Source organism: Balearica regulorum, chromosome 2 (assembly GCF_011004875.1).
Source record: "Balearica regulorum gibbericeps isolate bBalReg1 chromosome 2, bBalReg1.pri, whole genome shotgun sequence".
NCBI lineage: Eukaryota > Metazoa > Chordata > Aves > Gruiformes > Gruidae > Balearica > Balearica regulorum.
This window is the reverse complement of record NC_046185.1, coordinates 55932794-55953026: the sequence shown is the minus strand read 5'-3', so window position 1 is coordinate 55953026 and position 20233 is coordinate 55932794. Positions and strand designations below refer to the sequence as shown.

Below are 20233 nucleotides of genomic sequence, written 5' to 3'. Positions count from 1 at the left end.
TACAAGGCTGACCTTCTATTCTGTCAGTGAAGGTATAACTCTTCCTCCTCCCTGCATTGGGAACAACTCTGGTAGGATTAGGTGGCATAGAAACCTTGGCAGCATGACATCGTACAGCTCTTCCCACAGGAAATCTGGCCGTAGATAAAAGATTCTGCACAGTTCAGGATTAGCACAGCTGTTAAATACAGATGAGATTCTGGCCTTGTGCTTCTACTACCCTACGAGACTAATCTTGAAAACAGCTTCAACTCTAGATGCAAGAACATGGTTAATTCATTCGCCCTTGTCTGATTTCCCCATGGTAATTTCTCCCTAAATTCAACATTTTTATAATGCCTTAGACATCTATCCTACCGCTCTCTGAGACTGTTTTAGACTGAGGCATTTATACTGCTCCTGACTAAAGAGTTGCTGCTTTCAGTTGTAGAGCCCAGTAAGTGACTCTAATGTTTCTTTATGTCATTTAATGTAATCCAGTTGAGCAGATTAGCTTTTACTTAGTAATGCTTTAGAGTCATGATGCTTGTTGTAAATGCCAGTGATTTCCTTTCCTGCTTAAATGAACAGTGTAACAGAAAGGAAGTTTTCATGTTAATGTTCAGTAACATGAATACCCTTTCAGCATTCAGTATGGGAAATGACAGTGTTCCACTTGGAGCACATCTATAGCTTTTCTTCTTCTTTCCTCATAGTATTCCTCTTTATTCTTTCATCTCCTTTAATACTACTTATTATCAAGTAAAAGCATTCACTTGTTTGCTTCCAATACATGATCAAAATTCTTTAGTACACACAGAATGGGTCAATCAAATATTATTTATACTGAGAGTTAGGAAATCCCCCAAATTACTTTGTGCTGGAAACCAGAGTCCTCTTGCCATATATTTATGTATTAGTAACAGAATCTTTTTTTAATGCAGCCATTTAGTATTTACTAGTGAATAAAGGGCTCATATAAACTTGCTCAGAAAACACAATACTGGAAGAAAAAATCCTCAGGTCAACAGCAGTATGAAAATGCACCACTGTCAAAGAATCTACGGAAAAAGCAATTAAAAAGGTACAGGTTACTTCTGTGTTGTAAACTAAATTATGCAACAAATCCTGCTGACTTTTGGCTCCCTGATGAAGACAACCCTAGTAAGTGAGCATCTTGACAAAAGCTTGTGCTTTTTTAGGGGCTGACATGTATGTAAAATTGAAGAGGGACTTTTGGCACCACAGTGCTGTGTGACTAACTCTCACACAACACCACATCACACAACCATTTCTATAAATTTATCTAGCACCACCTTCCTGACATTTATATCTGTACCTGTTTCAGAGCTTCAGTTCACCACTGGGTAGAGACTTTATATTTGAGCTGTTTATTTACATTCTCTCTGAATGGTAATTGTTCTTGGAAATTGTTCTTCTCTTGGCCTTAACTGGCTAGCTGAAACAAGTCCAGTTCTCTCGGTCCCTCCACTAGTAACACAGGTTTGCCAATTCGCTGATCATTTATGCCATAACGCTTTGCTGCTGTGGTCCTAGTAAATTAGTATTTCTTGGTAGATCAGATCTAGGCACAGGAGATCACATGAAGTCCTGCCAGTGTCTTGTACAATGGCATTTATAGATTGTCACCTTTGGTGGAGACCCCACCTGCTGTATACAGCCTATCTGCTTATTTCACAGTCATGTCATGTCTTGATGATTCACAGTCACACCACAAGCCACCAATACGCACTTTCTTCTGCTCTGCTATTTCCAAAAATGAGCCTCTATCTTACAACATGCATCCTTGTTATTAGTTCATAAAATGTAAACTGCGCATCTCATCCTATTTGTAGGAGGTTAATCCTAAAGGCTACTCGATATTTTCTGTGCAGCGTTCCAATCCAATGCTGCAGCCAGGATCTACTTTTACTGCCAAATGCGTTATAACGTGTTATATTTATATTTGATATCCATAGAAGAAACATGCTGAATATTATCGGGTCACTTCTCAGTTGGTAATTCAGTATTTCACAATACAACACAATGAACATATACTTACATCATGGCAACTGGTATAGAGCTCATGAGCCACTTAAAAATACATAGTCAATTTAAATAGTTGTGAAAGAAAAATCTTAAGAACCACAAAAAATATAAAGCATATGACATGGCTAAAGCATAGAAAGATTGATGTGCAACATTGTCAAGGCTGCAGTACTAACAGGGCCCAAGGAGCTATGGCTTCCAATGCAACCTGCAAGACAGACTCGAGTGCTTATTTAGTCAAATGGGTGAACGAGCACTAAAACCGATTCCCTGCTTTTCACTTCAGACACTTCACTTCAGCGTCCAGCACTTGAGAGCAAAAATACTGATGAGATTCAAAATTCCACGAAAACAAAAGAGGGGTTTGTAGTGAGATGATAAGCCACAGCAGAAAATCTAATTTCACATTGACATTAAGGATATGGGAAGTGCACACACATAATACACAGTAAGATCAACAGGGAAAGCACCCACAGACAGTAATGGGTTTTATGTGCCTGACAATTCCTAACTGCAGTTTCACAGGAATTCAGAACGGGTCAGCACTGTGGCTACAAACATACAGCTACTGTGATACACATCCTCAGAAAATGACTTTAAAATGTCTCCAGAAAGTACATCCCCGCATAATCCTGTTCAACAACCACTCAGGGAAATGTAGCTGACTCACATACTCCCCCTTCAATCTTTCCACAGCACACAGTAAAAAGAAAACAAATCCCTGGCATACTTCAGTAAACACAGGGCAACAGCCATCTCTTTCTTACATTTTCAAGGAGTGCTCTGGTTGTTCTGTGTTTGAACTCTGGTATGTATAAACTGAGTACACTTTTAAAAATCATATAATGCAGTAATTTCCAGTGATGTTCATAACTCTTTCATTAAGGTACCTAAATTAAGCACCTCTCTCCCTCAAGGATATGTGTACAGAAATAAATACACTTGAGCTCCCTACACATTCAGTGGGAGAGCAAAACACGTCTCTGTACAACTCCAGGGGGCTACTTGGAGATTAAGGTGGGATTGTACGTCTCATAGTGTCTCTACGGGGCAATCAATGTGCCCATAATTGGGAAACTACCTAAACTCAGCCAGAAGTAGATGCTTACATTTAAAGACCTGAAAGGTACTTTAGTTGAGGCTTTATTGTATAGGTCTACATTTGCTTAGGGTACAAACGTCTGAGCTGTCTCATGAGAGATGTGACAGTCATGCCACCTTTTCCCACAATAACCTAATGACTTGAACATGTTCTCAGAAACTGGAGGCCAGTGTTCAATACGGTTTTCCACCGGAGAGGCTTCCACCATATTGCTCCCAGCCCTCTGAACAGTGTTACTGTGGTCTCCTGCTGAGGCTGGCCTAGCGTGCAGACAGAAATACAGGAAGAATCAGAGAACCAGAAAGAGAGCATTCATGAAGGAACCTGTCTAATCGAATGGAGACTCTCCTTATTCTGTCCATTATTTCTGTTTTTATTCAGTGACCATCTAAAATAAACCACATTAAAAGTCCTGTGAGAAAAGAACAAGGACTTCAGGTCTCTTGCTTGCCTAGGAGGAGCTGCAGGAACTTTTTGCTCCTAGTTAGAGGTTTCTACTGGTTTACTGAGAACATAGCAATACTTGAGAACAGTCTGGTAGCTCAGACTTGCTAACACTGAGCTGCCTAAAATCCATCTAAGCTATATGCGTAACAGGAGACTGAACATAGAAACACAACACCATCCTTCCTGTTAAATGGTTTGAAAGGCCCCCAGCAGGGCTTTGGCACCAGCCAGGTACCTCTGTCACCAAAATTTCTAGACATGAATCAGGGCCCATTCCCAACTGGCAGTCTGTAGGTGGTCATTGTGCCAGGGACCTCACTAGTATGAACATGGACTGTTTTCAGCCAGTTGGCCTCCATACCAGAGAACAGAACAGGGCATACAAAGTGCACTAGTAAATATACATGTCAAAAGTCTGAACTTAAGTAAGCTAAGATGAGCACTGAGTAGCCATTCCTTGGAAAGGAATCATGGAAAAATGACACTGTTCTGTTCCTTGCATACTCAGAGATGAGCTGTTCAATTTAGGAAGTAGATTTAAGAAAAACATGTTTTATCAATTCTGACTGAAGTTGGTGGTCCAGAGCCAGCAAAACAGGCTATGAGTTTCAAGAGTTTATCATTCACCAGTTGAATAGCTGTTGGACTTCAGCCTTCACCAGGGAGATTGGAACAACCCAGTGGTCCAAAGAATGTTAGCAGAGAACTAGCCTATCATGCTGTCAGAATGAGAGGCAAGCAATACAGAGAAGATTATAATGTAAAGATATGGTCTCCATCCTACTTAAGGCCAGCAGGTAGAAGGAAGGTTAAAAAAAAAAGCAAAAAAAAAGCAGAGCCTCATAACAGTGAAGCAAATTTTTCAGTTGTTAATTATAACCAAAACCCTTGAGAAAGTATTGGCGAGTTATGAAACTGAAAAATAATCTCTTCAGAGATATGGAATAATCTATTCTCTCTTTTATTCTGGAATTGCTCTAGCTTGCTTTATTTATCATAGATGAATTTTTGTTAATCACATTGCTAAATGACAGATAGTGTTACATGCTAGGTTCTCAGTGACACAAATTACTACTTAAAGGAATCAAGAATCAATGCTCCTTTTACCCAGGAACTATGTGAGAAGTCACCGTAAAAGGACCATGGAAATTTCTGAACAAGCCAGCAGGACATGTGAAGCTGCACCACACATGCCCAGGCAACACATACCATAAATTCTAACTCAAGTCACAGTAAAAATCCAGGGACAAGTTCTACTGCATAACAAAAAAGAACTACAGCATTTTTACAGCATAAGCAATTATTGTACTGTTCCCTCAATGAAACTGAAATTGACCCTTCTGCTGTAAATAATTATACTTGTTGCTATAAAGAAGTGACAATTATGGGCATTAATAAAACCCCATCCCTTCTGTATGACAGACATCCTCAAACAAGTTTACTGGCTGCCTTACAGGTTGTAAAACTATGATTTGGAAATACAGTTTGCAGGCAAGAGCCGACCCTACAGCATACAATTCAAGTCTTTATGTTTACAGACTCTTAAACAATAGAAAGGAGGCTTGCAGCAAGCAAATTAAAGAACAGACAGTAAGGTCCCTTCATGCTCTTTAGACCTTGTAGAGCACAATATTGTAGACCACAGTATTTCAAAAGGCTGTATTTTGAACATGACATTTCAGAATACTAGTGAGTTAGTAATGCTACTTGAACATGTACAGTAACATTATTTCAACATAACCATTTCTTCATCATAAATCCACCAAGTATCTAGACTGTTTTATCAGTGAGCTCTTGAAAGGCCAGAGTTCACTTTTCATTTTATTGGGAAGCTTTCCAAATCTCTCCCGGTTAATGCACAGTTTTGGTATTTCTCTCCTCAGCTGTGTCTACATGAGATTTTCTATCTTCTCATTACTGCATTACCATGTAATGTCATTGGGCATAGAAGGAAATCACAATAACACGCTAGTATTACATAACGTTCTAGGTAGGAATTGTGAGAGGATAGAGCCGAAAGTACAGATATTGCAATGCTTTTATTTGCATGTGCTGTTGCCATGTTTTTGCTCACACAGAATGCTAACACGTCTCTTACTGTGCAAATCAGCATTCTGCCATTTCAAAACTCATTTGTTCACTTATTCTGAATTTATAATCATAGTCATGATGTCTGCCTCCATAATTCATGCATGGGAATTAATGCTGCCCTCTTATCATGCAACACAGAGAATCAGACTGAGATAGCAGTACCTCTTCTCTGAGAAGCAGATTGCAACTTGGAGGTCCAACCCTGTGGCTTCCACGGACTCACAACAGCAATGTGAGTGCCCCGTGGTTTCTTCAGGGTTATGGAAAATATCCTGAAACTTTTGTATTCAGAGTGCATGAAGCCCTGCTGCTTTTTGAGTTCCAATGATCTCTGCCACAGGATTCCAAACAGCCTGGCTAGCTTGCTAGCTTTTGTTTAGATTTCTTGATTGCCAGTGAAACATCTGCTGATGTGCTGCCCGGTTAGTGTTTTTGTGAAGACAGTAAGTTTCAAGAATAAAGGTAGGTAGTGGCTTCTCTGGAAGGCTGTCCGTCAGGTTGGAGGGTCCTGCAAAAGGTCTCTCAGGCTTCAGATGATCCCATTTCTTTGTATGGAAGTGTCTGAACAGTATTGCACACCGTAACTGACATGGCACAAGGAGTGCACACTCCTGCTGCCAGCCTATGAGAAAGTGAGTAGACATAGTGACAAAGCAGAGGGGATGGCCAGACATGCAGACGACTGACCCTCCTGGCACCGGTCATGCTGAAGGAAAGAGATGAGGCGCTAAGACACGTCCTCCTACCTTGCAACATGTGTGGCAGGGATGGGGAGGCAATTGTGACCTCTGCTTCATGTGCAGCATGCGGTGGGGAACTGTTGCATTATGTACAAGTCTTTGCGTTTCAAAGGTGACCACCTCAGTTTAATTTACTCCTTCCTGCTGCTAGGTAGTGGGTAGGAATTAGGTGTCCTCTATCATTCATTTAAGAATCATAATTTGAGTGCTGTTGAAATGGCTAATGTTGAAAAAGCCATTAGCATTTCAACAAATGGCTAATGTTGAAAAAGCCATGTACATAATGAAGTACTCCCTGGATTTGGCCTGCAAAAGGTTTCTATACACCATGCATCTTCCTTTGAATCATGCTGTTCCTACCCCAGAGACCGTGTGCAGACGGCCTTAATTCCACCTCTGACAATGAACCTAGTATTTACAGGGTGCCTTTAAAGGTCTGGATTAGGCCAATAAGAAAGGCAAATCTCTGTGGAATTTAGACAATCTGAACACATCAAGAAGTGTTTACCCAATGAAGTAGTAGAAAGGAGTGCTTATCACTTTAGAGAACATGTAGTTTTCAGCTGCACTTCAAAATACTTAACAACTTAATATAGTCTTTCAGGCTGAAATATAATATACATTACATTTTCAGATTAAAAGTATGTTTCAAAATTAAGCACGTCAAGTAAAGAGATGTTTGCTTTATTTTCCCAGTAGAGTTATTAAATAACACCCAAATTGCATGGAGGAGCTGCTGGGCACACTGATGATAAAGGGGATGAATTGAGAGTACGTAGACTGCCTTCACTCTAGCACACTCTCAGCTTTCAACTCATATAATTCAAAGTTTATTTGTGCGTGGTTTCCTTCGTGTTTTCAAGGTACTTTTAAATTATACTACTTGGCAATTGCTGCAATTCTCTCTCTCCCTCTCACCCAGTCTGAGCTTTGCAGCCCCAGGGGTTTCAGGACTGATCCCACATACTCAGCGAAGAAAGTACTCTGGCATCCTAAATGCCAAGTATTGCATCCACAGAGCGCTGCTAGCTGACAGGCTTGGCCCTCCTGTTCTCTCACTTCAGGCTGGAAGAGGAAAGTACCAACTGTCTGTGGTGTCTGTAAGAGCAGAAAAGGGTGGTTGAATGGGCCATTAACTGATGAGAAGGGTTTAATGGGGCAAATCCAGCTGAGCTGAGCTCTGTAATGTAGTATGAGAAAAAGACCAGGAGGCAGAGTAGAGCCCAGATGGTCTTACCCTCTTTCTTACCTTTCTTGCTCCTTTCCCCAGTCTGCTGCTCCCAGAGTGCTTGCTATCGCCAGGTGGTTCCGGTGTTATCTGGGCCACAATGTTTGGGGTGTTTACTGTTAAGGCTTTTTGAGGATGTGGCACAGAATAGCAGGAGGAGGGTGGTATGCTGACAGTATTTTGCTGATTATGTAAGTGAGATAAAGAAGTGGAAATACTCAACCTTTATCATGGTAAGACTGAATGGAAATCTATGCGACAAAGAAAACTTGCTTCTCCCTGCTGAAGCTAAAAGCTTGCAGGCAAACTTTTCCAGAGAAGGTCACAAGAACTTTTTATAATGGAATGCAGCAAACAATCTAAAGCTCTTTCTAACATAGATGGATTTATAAATAACACTAAATACATGCAGTCACTGAGCATTGTATTTTTCATTCCCCTGTATGAACTAGATCTTTGAAATAAATTAGCATTCCTTAGTAAATGGCACTGACCAATACCTGCGAACAATTTGGTCCCAGGGTATTTTAAAATTTAGGCTAACTTGCCCTGAAAAAGTAAGAGGTACAAATGATACTGCCTTGTAAGAGTGAGTCCTTCAATAGATGCTGAAAAGCTCTCATAGAAAAAATATTTGCATTTTCATGCAAATATGCTTTTAATGCAAATTCTTTAAAACTTTACTTACTCTTACATACACTTATATTTGAAAAAAAGGGAATATCCACAATAAGACATATATTACACAATTACCACAGATCCATCATCTTACATAAAAAAAAAAGCCTTGCAAATTACAGTCACTCTAAAAATCAAAATAGCTTAGCCAGCTGTTAAAGAAGTGCATACATTCATCATTACTGAATGCATTACTGCTTTAAACATACAAAATTCCAAAATAATCTCCTTGAAATAAACACAGCAACAGCCATAAAACATGCTGGACCTGAAATTGAAGACAAAGCAAGCAGTATTTGTTGTATTAAAACTCTGACAAAATACATATTAATCATGTCCAGTCTTAAGAATTCTAAACCAACCTGGAATGCCATTTGGCCTTCATGATTAATGTTTACTTTATCACTGTAAACAGAGCTTCCTGAACATTTTTATAATGTCTGCTTTTTGAGTCAACATTTAAACAATCAGCATTGCCCTTTTTCTCCTTTTATGTTGTGGTTGTGTGAGGATTCTAAATAAGGTAGAAGATAGCAGGATTTTTCATATTTAAGTAGAGAAAAGAATTTAATCACAGAAAAAAGCTGCAATTCTGAATGACCTCAGGTATCAGCTTTGCTGACCGGAATGGGAGAATTTGTGCTCTCCTTATCCATCTCAGGAATTAAAGAATTTTATGTGACACGGCTGACGTGTCGATCAATAAAACAACAACTATCATTTACACTGCAAGTTTAGTGCAGTTTCAGAAATCTGCATTAACCAAGCCAGTAGTTGTAGCAGAATCAATAGACAAGGCATCTTGCTTAGTGGTGTGCATAAATGAAGTATGGCTAAACTTTTAACACCCAGTGAATACAGACTGAGATGATAAAATCCGTATGCAGAATGTGTTCTGCAAGCTATGCAATGATGGTATGCTTGAGAGTGTAATGCACAATAAAATGTTAAAATTCTTACTTTAATTTTCACACTCTGCTTCGCTCAGTATTTACATTGCAAGTTTGCTGTCAGCATTCATTTTATTTTAAGACTTGTTGCAAAGGACCTCGGTAAGTTTGCTGCTGTGTGTTCATCTGTCAGTTTTATAGCTTCATGTTACTTTAAATCTCTCCTCCTATTTTCCTAACCACTCATCACCTTATTTGGCACACTTTAATCTCCTAACTAGATCCTTTCTATTGTCAGTGAAGTTTCTGACATGTCACTACTGCTATAGGAGTCAATCATCTTTAGTTCATGATGCAGATAAAAGGAATGGAACCAATTTTTTATTAATGGTCTAATATGTTTGTGTTTAAGCAACAATGATTCCAAGCGGTATTATTTTAATCCAGCTGCTTGAATTCAGAAGGACTACACTATAGCTTTGTGAGATAAAGACAGACAAACATCAAATCACTCTGTTTCTAATCTAATCTGCTAAATCAAACAGTTTCATTAAATCTGCTTTAATTGCTTTCTGTTGTTTTTTTTCTCAGCTTGTTCAGACTTCCCCAACGTGTTGCATTTTCTTTTTGAAAAGCTGTCTGAATGACCAACAGGATAACATTTCCTAAATGCAGATCTACATACATACAATATAGTAAAAAACCCTCTAATTATATGAAACATTGAATATTCTGAAGAAACCCAAAGAGCATTTATTTTCATTCACACATACACAAGTATACTAGATCTGTCTTTCCCAGACAAACAGAAATTACCAAAAAACATAGCATCATGATGAAAATAATTGATAGCTGTTCATTATAGGGGGAAACTCTTCCTACAGTAAGAAAAGAATTTACCATTTTTTTTTGATACTTGATTAGCCAAAAGGAAAAACATCCTAAACCTCTGAAAAATTTGTATTTCTCTCATCTGTATTTTCATTTATTCAGAGTATTGAGCTCATTACTGGTTCTCATTCAAAATAATCTAACCATTCCTCTGTTTTGTTCACTGAAAAGCAGGCATCTTGTATTCTAATCAATGAAGGACTTACACTGTACTTGTGTATCTGGCTGTGAAATTAACCTCTGCAAACTGGAAATTCATTAACGGCTACTATATAACACTAAAGAAAATACTGGTTTTCCAGGTTGATTTTGTTTTCTATTTCTACTACCATGGTCAATTAAATGTAAATACTTTATGAATGTTACAGTACATATTGTCTAAATTGGCTAACTTACTAAGAGTTGATTATCTTAAATCTGTGAAGTAAACAAGAGTGAATATTAAAGACAGTAGTTCTGCATAAAAAATTTGATATGCCCTTGAACTTATAACACTGCAGTAAGCAATTACCTTAAAGAAGCCACCCACACAACAGAACTATGGCTTTGTTCCTTATCTTCAAAGAACAAGCCACTTGCATCTGGATCAAATCCTTTAAACAATACACGAACACTCAACATCAAAGCACTTTCATTTTCTTCAGTTATTTAATTTAATTAGAACTAATGCAGACATGAATTTAGAGACTGATTGCTGTGTAGAAAATCCCCAGAAAACATGTTCAAGAAATTAATCAATTTGGTTTTAATTTTATAAAGATTGTTTCCCCAGTACCTGACAGGAGCGCCTCTGCTCTGTGCAGGTTTCAGCAAGACTGTCACAGTGCTGTCAGTTTGATTCAAAGGTGTTTCAAGTTCATATGGTGGCATAGAGGGTGCTAGAATAAGAAAAGAGGCAAAAATAATCATTATTCCTGTATTTCTTCTTTCAAGAGCTGTATCTTTATTTGAATAGGTAATTTTAAAGACTTCTTCAAATACAAAGATCGTATTATAGGTCTAAGATGCTTTCTGTTACAAGTGCGAGACAACTGTTAAATAACTTCAGCAAAAAATAAAACAAACAAAGAAATCCCAGCTCACTGCCAATTTCAAGCCAGCAAACAGATACTAATAGGAGTAAGTTTGCAGAAAGTATTGAGAATCCATGACTTGGAAATGAAAAGTTATCTCAAGAAGAGCATCTGCAAATGTGCATGCTGAAATGACAGTAGTTTTTGAAACTGAGCCCAGCTTTCTCAGTATGTCAGTGGCATTAGGATACACTCAGAATTTGTCATTCCAGGAATTCTACCTAGTGCTGCAACTGTCTTGGGTCTATTGTCCACCACAGACATCATTTACAATAACAAAGCAGGATTATTGCCATGAGAGCTTATCTTAGTTTGAAGGCACACTCAATAGCACTTTTGCAAACTGTGTCTTCATTAAGGAATTACGGTTGTGATTAAAACAAATGGTGCCTCAGTTATTGTCTTTTTCTGTTGTTACTTTTTTCAGTGCTATCATCTAGTCGCATTTTTATCACTCTATTGGATGGAAGGCTGCTCTGTTAATTGGTTGTTTAGCAGTCTGTTGTATCCTTATTGTTCAGTTGTTAATGATGATACACAATTAACAGATTTAAAGGCTATAAAGCAAAAAGTGGTCATAACAATGATCTTTTCTGACCACAGGAATAATGCAGGGCAGTGAACTTCCCTAAACTAATTCCTGCTTGAAAAAGAAAATACATTTGGTGTGGGAGAAGATCTTTTCTTTCACAGGTTCTTCAATGGCTAATTATACTTTATCTTGAACATGGAGACCTATTTGGCATCTCAACTTGTTTAACTTCATCTTCCAGCCCCTGGATACTTTGTGTACCATCCAGATGAAGTCACTCCACAGACATTATGCTCCACATACAGATAATATCAACCTCTAGGATCCTCTAGCAAATTAAAAAGCTCCAACAACATGAGTCTTTCCTTCAATTCTACTTTCCAATCCTTTTCACCCTCCCAGTAGTAGCTGCATCTACTTGAAAGGTATATGAACTTCTCTCTCCTTTATCCATATTGCCCTATATAGCCAAGTAAGAATTGCATTAACACTTTTGTCCACAACTCTTCGGTCTGCTGTGAAAACATTAACAACATCTTCATTGCTTTTCATTGATATTCACCAGTTTTAAAATGTTTCACAAATAAAAAAAAATGTTCAAAAACCTCCTTGTAAGCTGAAAGGGTTTTATTCTGTTTACAGTCCTGGACATAAGGCACAAACATTTAGACTATTAATTTTAAGTAATTTGGGTACCCACTTTGAGAAGCCTAAAGACATAATATTACACAGTTCTTTAAAGAGCAAGACTCAGTTTTCACATATTTCAGTTTTGCAGTTTTGAATATTCAGAACTTGTTCACTTAATGCCCCATGCTCAAGTTGACCATTCTGAAAATAAGGGAAATACAGAGTAACTGCATCTCCAAAAAGATGTATGAACTCCGAACATTTTTGGAACACTGTAAGTGTAATTTCCTGCCCTCCGTCTCCTGCCCACATCTTAAACAAGTCTTGTAATCTCCCTGACTTATGACTCCTAGATCCCTACTTGCACTCTTTACTAATCTTAGTCTCCCTCCACCAAAATTGTCTTCCTGTCCAGGACAGGAGTTGTGGTTCTCCCAGTTCCACATTTTACTCCTGGCTGCTTTTTCTCTTCTCCACAGATACTTGGACATTATCTATTCTTACACTCTTCCTCCTCCACACTGCCCACATGTAAAGAAGGAGCTTATCAATAAGCAGAAAACAGGAGAGTCTTCCTGTTCACAGTGTTTGCAACTGCACACCCTGGTCTTCAGCAGCAGAAAGCTGAGATGCACTAAAAGATAAGGCCCTTAGAGACTCTCTATCTGTGTTGGGCCATACTTAGTTGGTGAACACAACTAAGGCTCTAAAAGTCTGGAGAACTTAAACCTATCTAGTGAGCACAGCATCTATGGTGACATTCGCTGCTCAATTTTGTCAAGTTTCCACCATTTGTGTGCAAACTGCAACATTTGCAAATTGCTTAAATCTGGACAGATTTTCAGAGTGATGGCTCACAGTAATGTCTCTTTTCTTGCTAAATATTTAAATCCTGTTGAAAGCACTTCAGTAATGTATCAGTCACCAGAATTTTTCATGATGTCAGCCATGTTCCTGAAATGGATGAGATTCTTCTTATTATGGAAGGCAGCATACAAAATTTCAACCTGCATAGCTGACTTTTCACGAAGTTATATGCAACAGAACACAGTCTTCTAATAGAGTGCCCATCAATTTTGATAGCATGCACTTCTACAAGCTCTGCTTTTGGTAATATATATTTACATACAGATCACTTCATCCATCAGTGTTAATCACACAACTGTAGAATGAAACATGGAGAGCTGGAGAGGGACTGTTTACAAGGGCATGGAGTGACAGGACAAGGGATAATGGCTTTAAACTAAAAGAGAATAGATTTAGATTAGATGTTTGGAAGAAATTCTTCACTGTGAGGGTGGTGAGGCACTGGAATAGGTTGCCCAGAAAGGTTGTGGATGCCCCATCCCTGGAAGTGTTCAAGGCCAGGTTGGATGGGGCTTTGGGCAGCCTGGTCTAGTGGAGGGTGTCCCTGCCCATGGCAGGGGGGTTGGAACTAGATGATCTTTAAGGTCCCTTCCAACCCAAACCATTCTATGATTCTATGGCAACTATTTACAATACAGAATAGTACTATTCAAACATTTCAGACAGGAAATTGAGAGTATTTTATTCAGGTGAAAATGTAGTTTAGAGTCAGATAAATTAAAATGCAATGACTCAGTTCAGAAATTGGTCAGCATGCACTGTTGCCACCTCATCTGTTTGAAAAAAATAGTTAAATCTGTCACTCATAAATGTTCAGCATTTTTGTTTCACATCTCCCCAAAATGGAGAACACTGGCCACATCAAGAGCCTCAAAGCCCTATAGTAAGACAATGAGATCACAGGCCAATAGCACTGCAAAGAGGGTACCATATTCAACAGATAAAATTTCAGTTGTGATTTTTCAGTGATACTAAGAAATGTACGCATTCTGCTTCTATTTTAAATTCATCAAGAGATTGGCTTTAACTACCCATGGACAAGTCATAGACCTTGCCTGTTAGTACAGTAACTAGGACGAAGTAATGAGAGTGGGGTGCGGAAAAGAGAGCTTGCAGTCTCATTCCCAAGCATGCCTGCAATGTCTGTTTACATTAATGAGTTTTAGCTGGTGACATATCAAATTTAGAAAAGAACAACAATTTAAGATCCAGCTCTATTCCCAAATACCCAGATTCTGATCCACTGTCAATAGTCTCCTTCCTTCCTCATTCTAATAAGGGCTGATTCTGCCATCCTTATCAAGTCTTGCTACATCAGAAATTGATTTCTGACAGAGAAAGTTTCCGCACAGTATAGGAAAGGGGATGGGAAATTATCCCCATCTTTACTGAACAGTATTAATTATGTTTAGACTTTCTATAAAGAATAATTTTCTAACTTGAAAATTAACAACTTTTTTTCTCTCTACAAACACCTGTACTGGCAATAATTTCCACCTTACATTAACCGCCCTTTCCTATAATAAGAAAAAATAAATTGCTGTATTTCTGATTAACACTTGTTACTTTTTTTCATTCCAGTGAGTACAGAAAATGAGTGCTGCAGAAAAGTACACAGAGTGAGAGTAAAAGGGAAAGATTTTGTACCCAAATGATTTCCTTTAGCCTTTCTGAAAAGCAAAGTTGACTACAAATAGATAAGGCAATTTTCTGTAAATATAATCCAGGGGCCATAGTTCATCTGTCAGTTTAATTCCTAAGAAGACTGTAGAGAAGTCAAGAGCAAAGGGATTTCAACTGTAACTTTGCAAAACATTTTGTCATCAATTGCATAAGCATTTTAGACTACGTAATAGTATTGCAGCCCTTCAGCTAGAGAAATGAATTGTTCCTCTGCCTCTGGGAGGGCTTTAAAATATTGCTCGTGAACCTGCAGAAGTGACAGTCATGCTGCTATTATCTGAAAACCACTAGTCTTGATGTTCTTGTCTAATACAGTTTCATATCCACTTCAGTCCACACTCCTGCTAGGAACATACGCAGGCTGGCAGTTAGCTACACTTTCTAAGCGAGTGCTAGACGTATAGTATTTCTGCTCTACTCTCAATTGTTCATGGCTCATTAAAGAGATTTTCCAGCACCGTTACTGTACTAATTTAGAATCATGTCAAGGCTGACTAAGCTCTGAATGGAACCCTTATCCTCATGTCCAAAAAACCCTATGCTAAATGTTGCAACAGCAGCTGGCACTGACTGCAGGCACATAATTCATAGGGTTTCTTTGGTGGTAAGTTACAGTTGTGAATAGGAATTTCAAAGGACCAGTTGATATTTAAGCACTTGGAAGTTTTTCAGATATGTTAATATATGTCACTTTGACATCTTCAGGGACGAACGTGTATTATTTTACTTTTTCAATTTGCTGCTTGTTAAATCCTAAAAAAGAAGCAAACAACAAAAGAATTACCCATGTCATTATCATAAGCAAACAATAATATTCTTTAATCAAGTACCTGATATTTTAGTGGTGAACTGATTTGTGATTGGAGGTCCAAAGCCTTTAGCTGTGCTGGCTCTAATGGTGAAAGAGTAGGTAGTGCCAGGATACAGTCCAAAAAAGAGATAGTGCGTTTCATTTCCTAGCTTTGAGACTCGTCCGCTTTGATTGGATAAATCTATTTCTGGGTCAAAGGAACTGACTGCTTTGTAGGTGATCTGCAAAAGAATAAGAAAGTTATAAACTGCCTTGAGCAGACGGACAGAGATTGCATCTTTATCCAGTAAACCCTTCTGATGTATGCGCTGTCAGACATTTTATGATAAGCTATCTTACTCTCTTATACTCTTCAAATCCCGAAACCCACAAAGGGACACAGAAACTCAGCCATAACTGGTATGAGTTATTACTTTTATAGATACAGAGACTTAGAGGCAGCTAGATTACAACTCTAAAGGATGGGTTCAGGCTTACATTAATTCCTTCAAGATGCTGGCTTTAACAGTGTCATTTTCTGAATTCATCTTACTGTTGGTTTTGATCAGCAACAATAACAAAACCAAAACAACCAGGTAAAAACAGATGAGTGAATAACAGAAGGTGTGGCCCCCAGTTCCAGCTGACTTCACTATAATTACACTTTGCTCTGAATAAGATTATCCGTAAAAGATGATAAGGGCAGCTTAAGGCAAATTTTTCAGCAAGTGGGTAGAGCTTGTATTTTAGTCTGAAGCTTAGCTATTGTAATTGCTAATTTGGAATTTTTCAGGTTATTATATTGTACCTAGGTCAGATTCTCATTTGGAGGAAAGGAGAGATAAAATGTTAAGTAATATATGCAGAGTGTATATTGTATCCTCAGTTCCTTCTTTGATTCAAACAGTATTTTTAGTTTTCATTAGAAATGTTAATATAAGTTCACAGTAAAACTTTATCCAGATTTCTTCTATTAATTACTAATTTCCATGCACTGTAATGAGAATTTAAAAATAAATCCATTAAAAAATTAAAAAGTAAAAATGATTCATCTCTCCTTTTTACTTTTAAAGTTTAATTTGTATGCGAATAATTCCAACACTCTTATTATATAAAGTGATAATTGACATTCTTTTTGCTATATTTATTCCATATCATTACAATTAAGAAGACACATAAAACAATACATAGAAACATCTAAGTGTCAGCATTACACACCTTAAACACTTGTAATTTCCTTAAACCTCTGACTTAATGAAAATTGATTTTTATATGACCCATCTAATATAACATCAATAAAGTGCTGAAAATTAGTAATAAAAACTTTGATAACATCTAGATAAACCTCGACATTATTTCAGTAGATATAGGCAGATCCTCTACAACTCTTCATCCATAAATTGAACTGAAAAGTGCCTTAAAAAACTCTCAACTAACCCTCCTAATTATAACAGAAAAAAATTACCAAATATCTGAACTGTTATCAGTAAAGAAATTAAGGTTACACATTGCCCAAAAGACTCTCCCTCTCTGATGCTAATTGTTGTTATATCTTCTTGTGGGAGAGTGGGTCATAACCTTCTTTGGAGATTTTAAAAGACAGGTTAGACAATTATATCGCAAATATATTTTATATACAGCTGATCCTGTTCTGCAGCAGATATGTGAACTAAAAGACCTCTTGCAGCTCTCTGTAACTCTGGTTTTTATATTTCTATGATTCTTAACTGGATTTTCCAAAAATCTCATGTTAGATTCTTAGAAATTTTTTGCAGTGTTTAGTTATTAGATAGCTAAGTGGCTGACGTTCTGTAATGAACTAAGTTCTTCCATGGATCATGCAGAACACATGAAAAAAAGGTTTTTTTGCCTGGTTAAAATCAACTTGCACTGTTTCTGTATTTTACTCCCATCTGTAAGACTGTTCCCACTTTTTTAAAAAAAAAAAAAAAAACAAACCACCCTATTTTCTTATGTCCACCATTGCTAATGCCAGTTCGGCTTTGCAGTGATAAAAAAAAAAAGGGCATAAGGGTCATTTTCTTTCTGGATGTTGGGTATTTTTATCAAATTTAGATGAAACTTTGTCCAAAGGACTAATCCCTTTATTCCTACAACTATGGACCTGTACTGGTGATAGAGGAGCAAAATGGTACAATTTGTCATTATGTCATTTTTTCATCTAAAGACTTTTTTCATTTAAATATTGGTAAAATAATTGGATTTGCACTTAATTTCACAATAGCAATGAAGGCTTTAATACTGGATACTTCGACGCACAATTTTTCCCACCACATACATTAAAAGACTGTCTCCTTCAGGCACTATAAACAAATGTCTGGCCCCAGAAAACAAGTTATGAGGTTTTTAACAACACAGAAAGTTAAGTACTCAGAGTAAGAAATGCTAGACACAGAAGTGAGATGATTGAGTTTTCTCTCTGGGAGCAGGGATGCAGACTCAGGACTGCACATTAAGTTCATCTATCTGCTGGGAACAAGACCCTGGGACCTCCTCCTGAAAGAAAGTGTCTGCGGCTGTAGTCTTAAGGCTGCCCCTATAAAAAACAGTTACCAGCTAATGAGCTTGCCCTGGAAAGAGCAACCTTGCTCCTAAGTCTGACTTGGGCTTATATACTTGCAGTTTTGCCTCACCCAAGCTGCATGTCTTCAACTCTAGACTAAAGTACCCAGCACTCTTGTATTTGCTTTCCTCCTGGCACTACAATTCTTTCACCTCTGGTTGTATACAACCCAGTGGCGAGTGACAAGTGAACTGGAAGAGCGTTCACCCCTTGCTGCGGCTCTGTGCCTGAGTCACTTCCCTGCAGGCAAAATTATCATTAACTGGGGAATCCCTCAGGCTGAAATGTCCCCTACCCAGGCCTCCTCCTTACTAGGTTAGTGCTCATCAGCTAGGCCATTCTCTGCAAGGTGAATGCCATGAGCACTATAGTTTTCACGAACATACCAAATATGCCATATGTTGGTATGAGAGCAGATTCTATGGCAATGCTTTTTAGACCAGGATTGTTGATGTACACACAGCCAAGGCTTAGATGCCTTTTTGTCTAAGCTTTGGCTTGCAACAAGGTGCAGGGAGGAGCTAGACATCTTACTTTTCTCAAGCCTGGGTGATCTGGAGCTGTGCTGGATGCATTACCTTAGCAGCACAAAGATCAGCCAGAGAGGTGCCTACTGAGACATCATGGGTAGTCTAAATCAACCTATAGAACACAGGTACCTAAGTTTCATCTATCTTTTCTGGATCTTATCCTGTGAGCTACTTCAGTTAGCTAAAATATATCTGAAGTGTACTTTCATATTTCAACTGAAGCATATGTTTAAAATAGGTAATATGTCTCTGATTCACTGTGTATATTTCTTAGCCTCCAAGTAGTTTGCCAGTCACATTTATAAAAACTTTGTGATACATTTCAGGCTTATAAGCAAACATCAGGGGAGAAAAAGTATTGACAAACAAGTCTTCAGCAACTAGGTGTCTGTTCATGTCCAACCACCTGACTGGACTGAGTTGGCGTCTTTAGAACAAGGGACAGTTTGGTTGCATCAGTTTGTTGGTATCTTTTACTTAAACACTAATTAAATCAAGTTTCTGATTTAACTGATTGCCCTTCTCCCTCCGTCTCTGCTTTGAGGCATAGTAGATAAACTGTATAAGGAGATATGAGTATTTTCAATATTCTCCTCACTGTTGGAATGCTAGGTCCTTTTGATGTTCAGACACTTGCACAGGCCTGGCTACCTTAGAAAGTCTGGCCAAGAGATTGTTTTCCACCTTGGAATACACCTGCACAACTCCCATTACAGCTGATGAAGTTATGTATGAATATATATTTAAGAATGAATTGCATGTATACAGTGCATGTACTCCTCTGCAATGTAACTAGACATGCATGCATGTTCATAAGCAGCAAGATGATTCAGCACTGTGTGTTTCTATGTACATAAAGCCCAACATCAGTAAAAACATTAACATATAAACTAAAACATTCTGATCCCTGAAGATAGCCAACTGTTGAATGAGCTGGAAAGTAGTTAGCTTTATAAAAAATCAGTCCATACTTTTTCATAACGTTTTACCCTCTCACAATAAAATAGTTTTCAAAACAGTATCAATAGGTTACCATTCAATTTAACTTTTCTTTCACACCACATCTCATTTAGGTGTTGGGGTTTTTTTTCTTTTTAAACAAAGCATTTCAATACCAATTTTGTAGTAAGGTCAGGTAAGAAGCTTAGCAGTGATTACTGTCTGACAGCTTAATCTGTGCAGTCTTTTGTCAATTTTTCTAAAACGTATTCAGGCAGAGGTTCCACATGAGGAAAAGCAGTGATTTTTAGACATCTAACAACATATAATTTTGTTGAATTTGCATTTTAAAAATGCTAGATTTTTTTTTAATTATGTCTGCTTGTTTCTATTACAATAGGCTTCCTATAATGAGTCTTATCTAAATGTGATGTTGACTGTCACGACTATGTTATGTCTCCTATTTTTTAAAAAATTCACTAAGATCTGTCTTTCAATCTTTTAAATATT

General features: G+C 37.9%; 1 protein-coding gene across 10 annotated transcripts in view; it reads right to left on the bottom strand.

Moving 5' to 3' along the window:
• Positions 1-20233, bottom strand: part of PTPRM (protein tyrosine phosphatase receptor type M) — a 512931-nt gene that overhangs the window by 215686 nt on the left and 277012 nt on the right. For all 10 annotated transcript variants that reach the window (XM_075744400.1, XM_075744401.1, XM_075744406.1 and 7 more), the window contains exons 10-11: positions 15711-15912; positions 10871-10973 (exon numbers count right to left, since the gene is read on the bottom strand). In XM_075744400.1, the coding sequence (XP_075600515.1) occupies positions 10871-10973; positions 15711-15912 (305 nt within the window). The remainder of the gene's footprint in view (positions 1-10870; positions 10974-15710; positions 15913-20233) is intronic.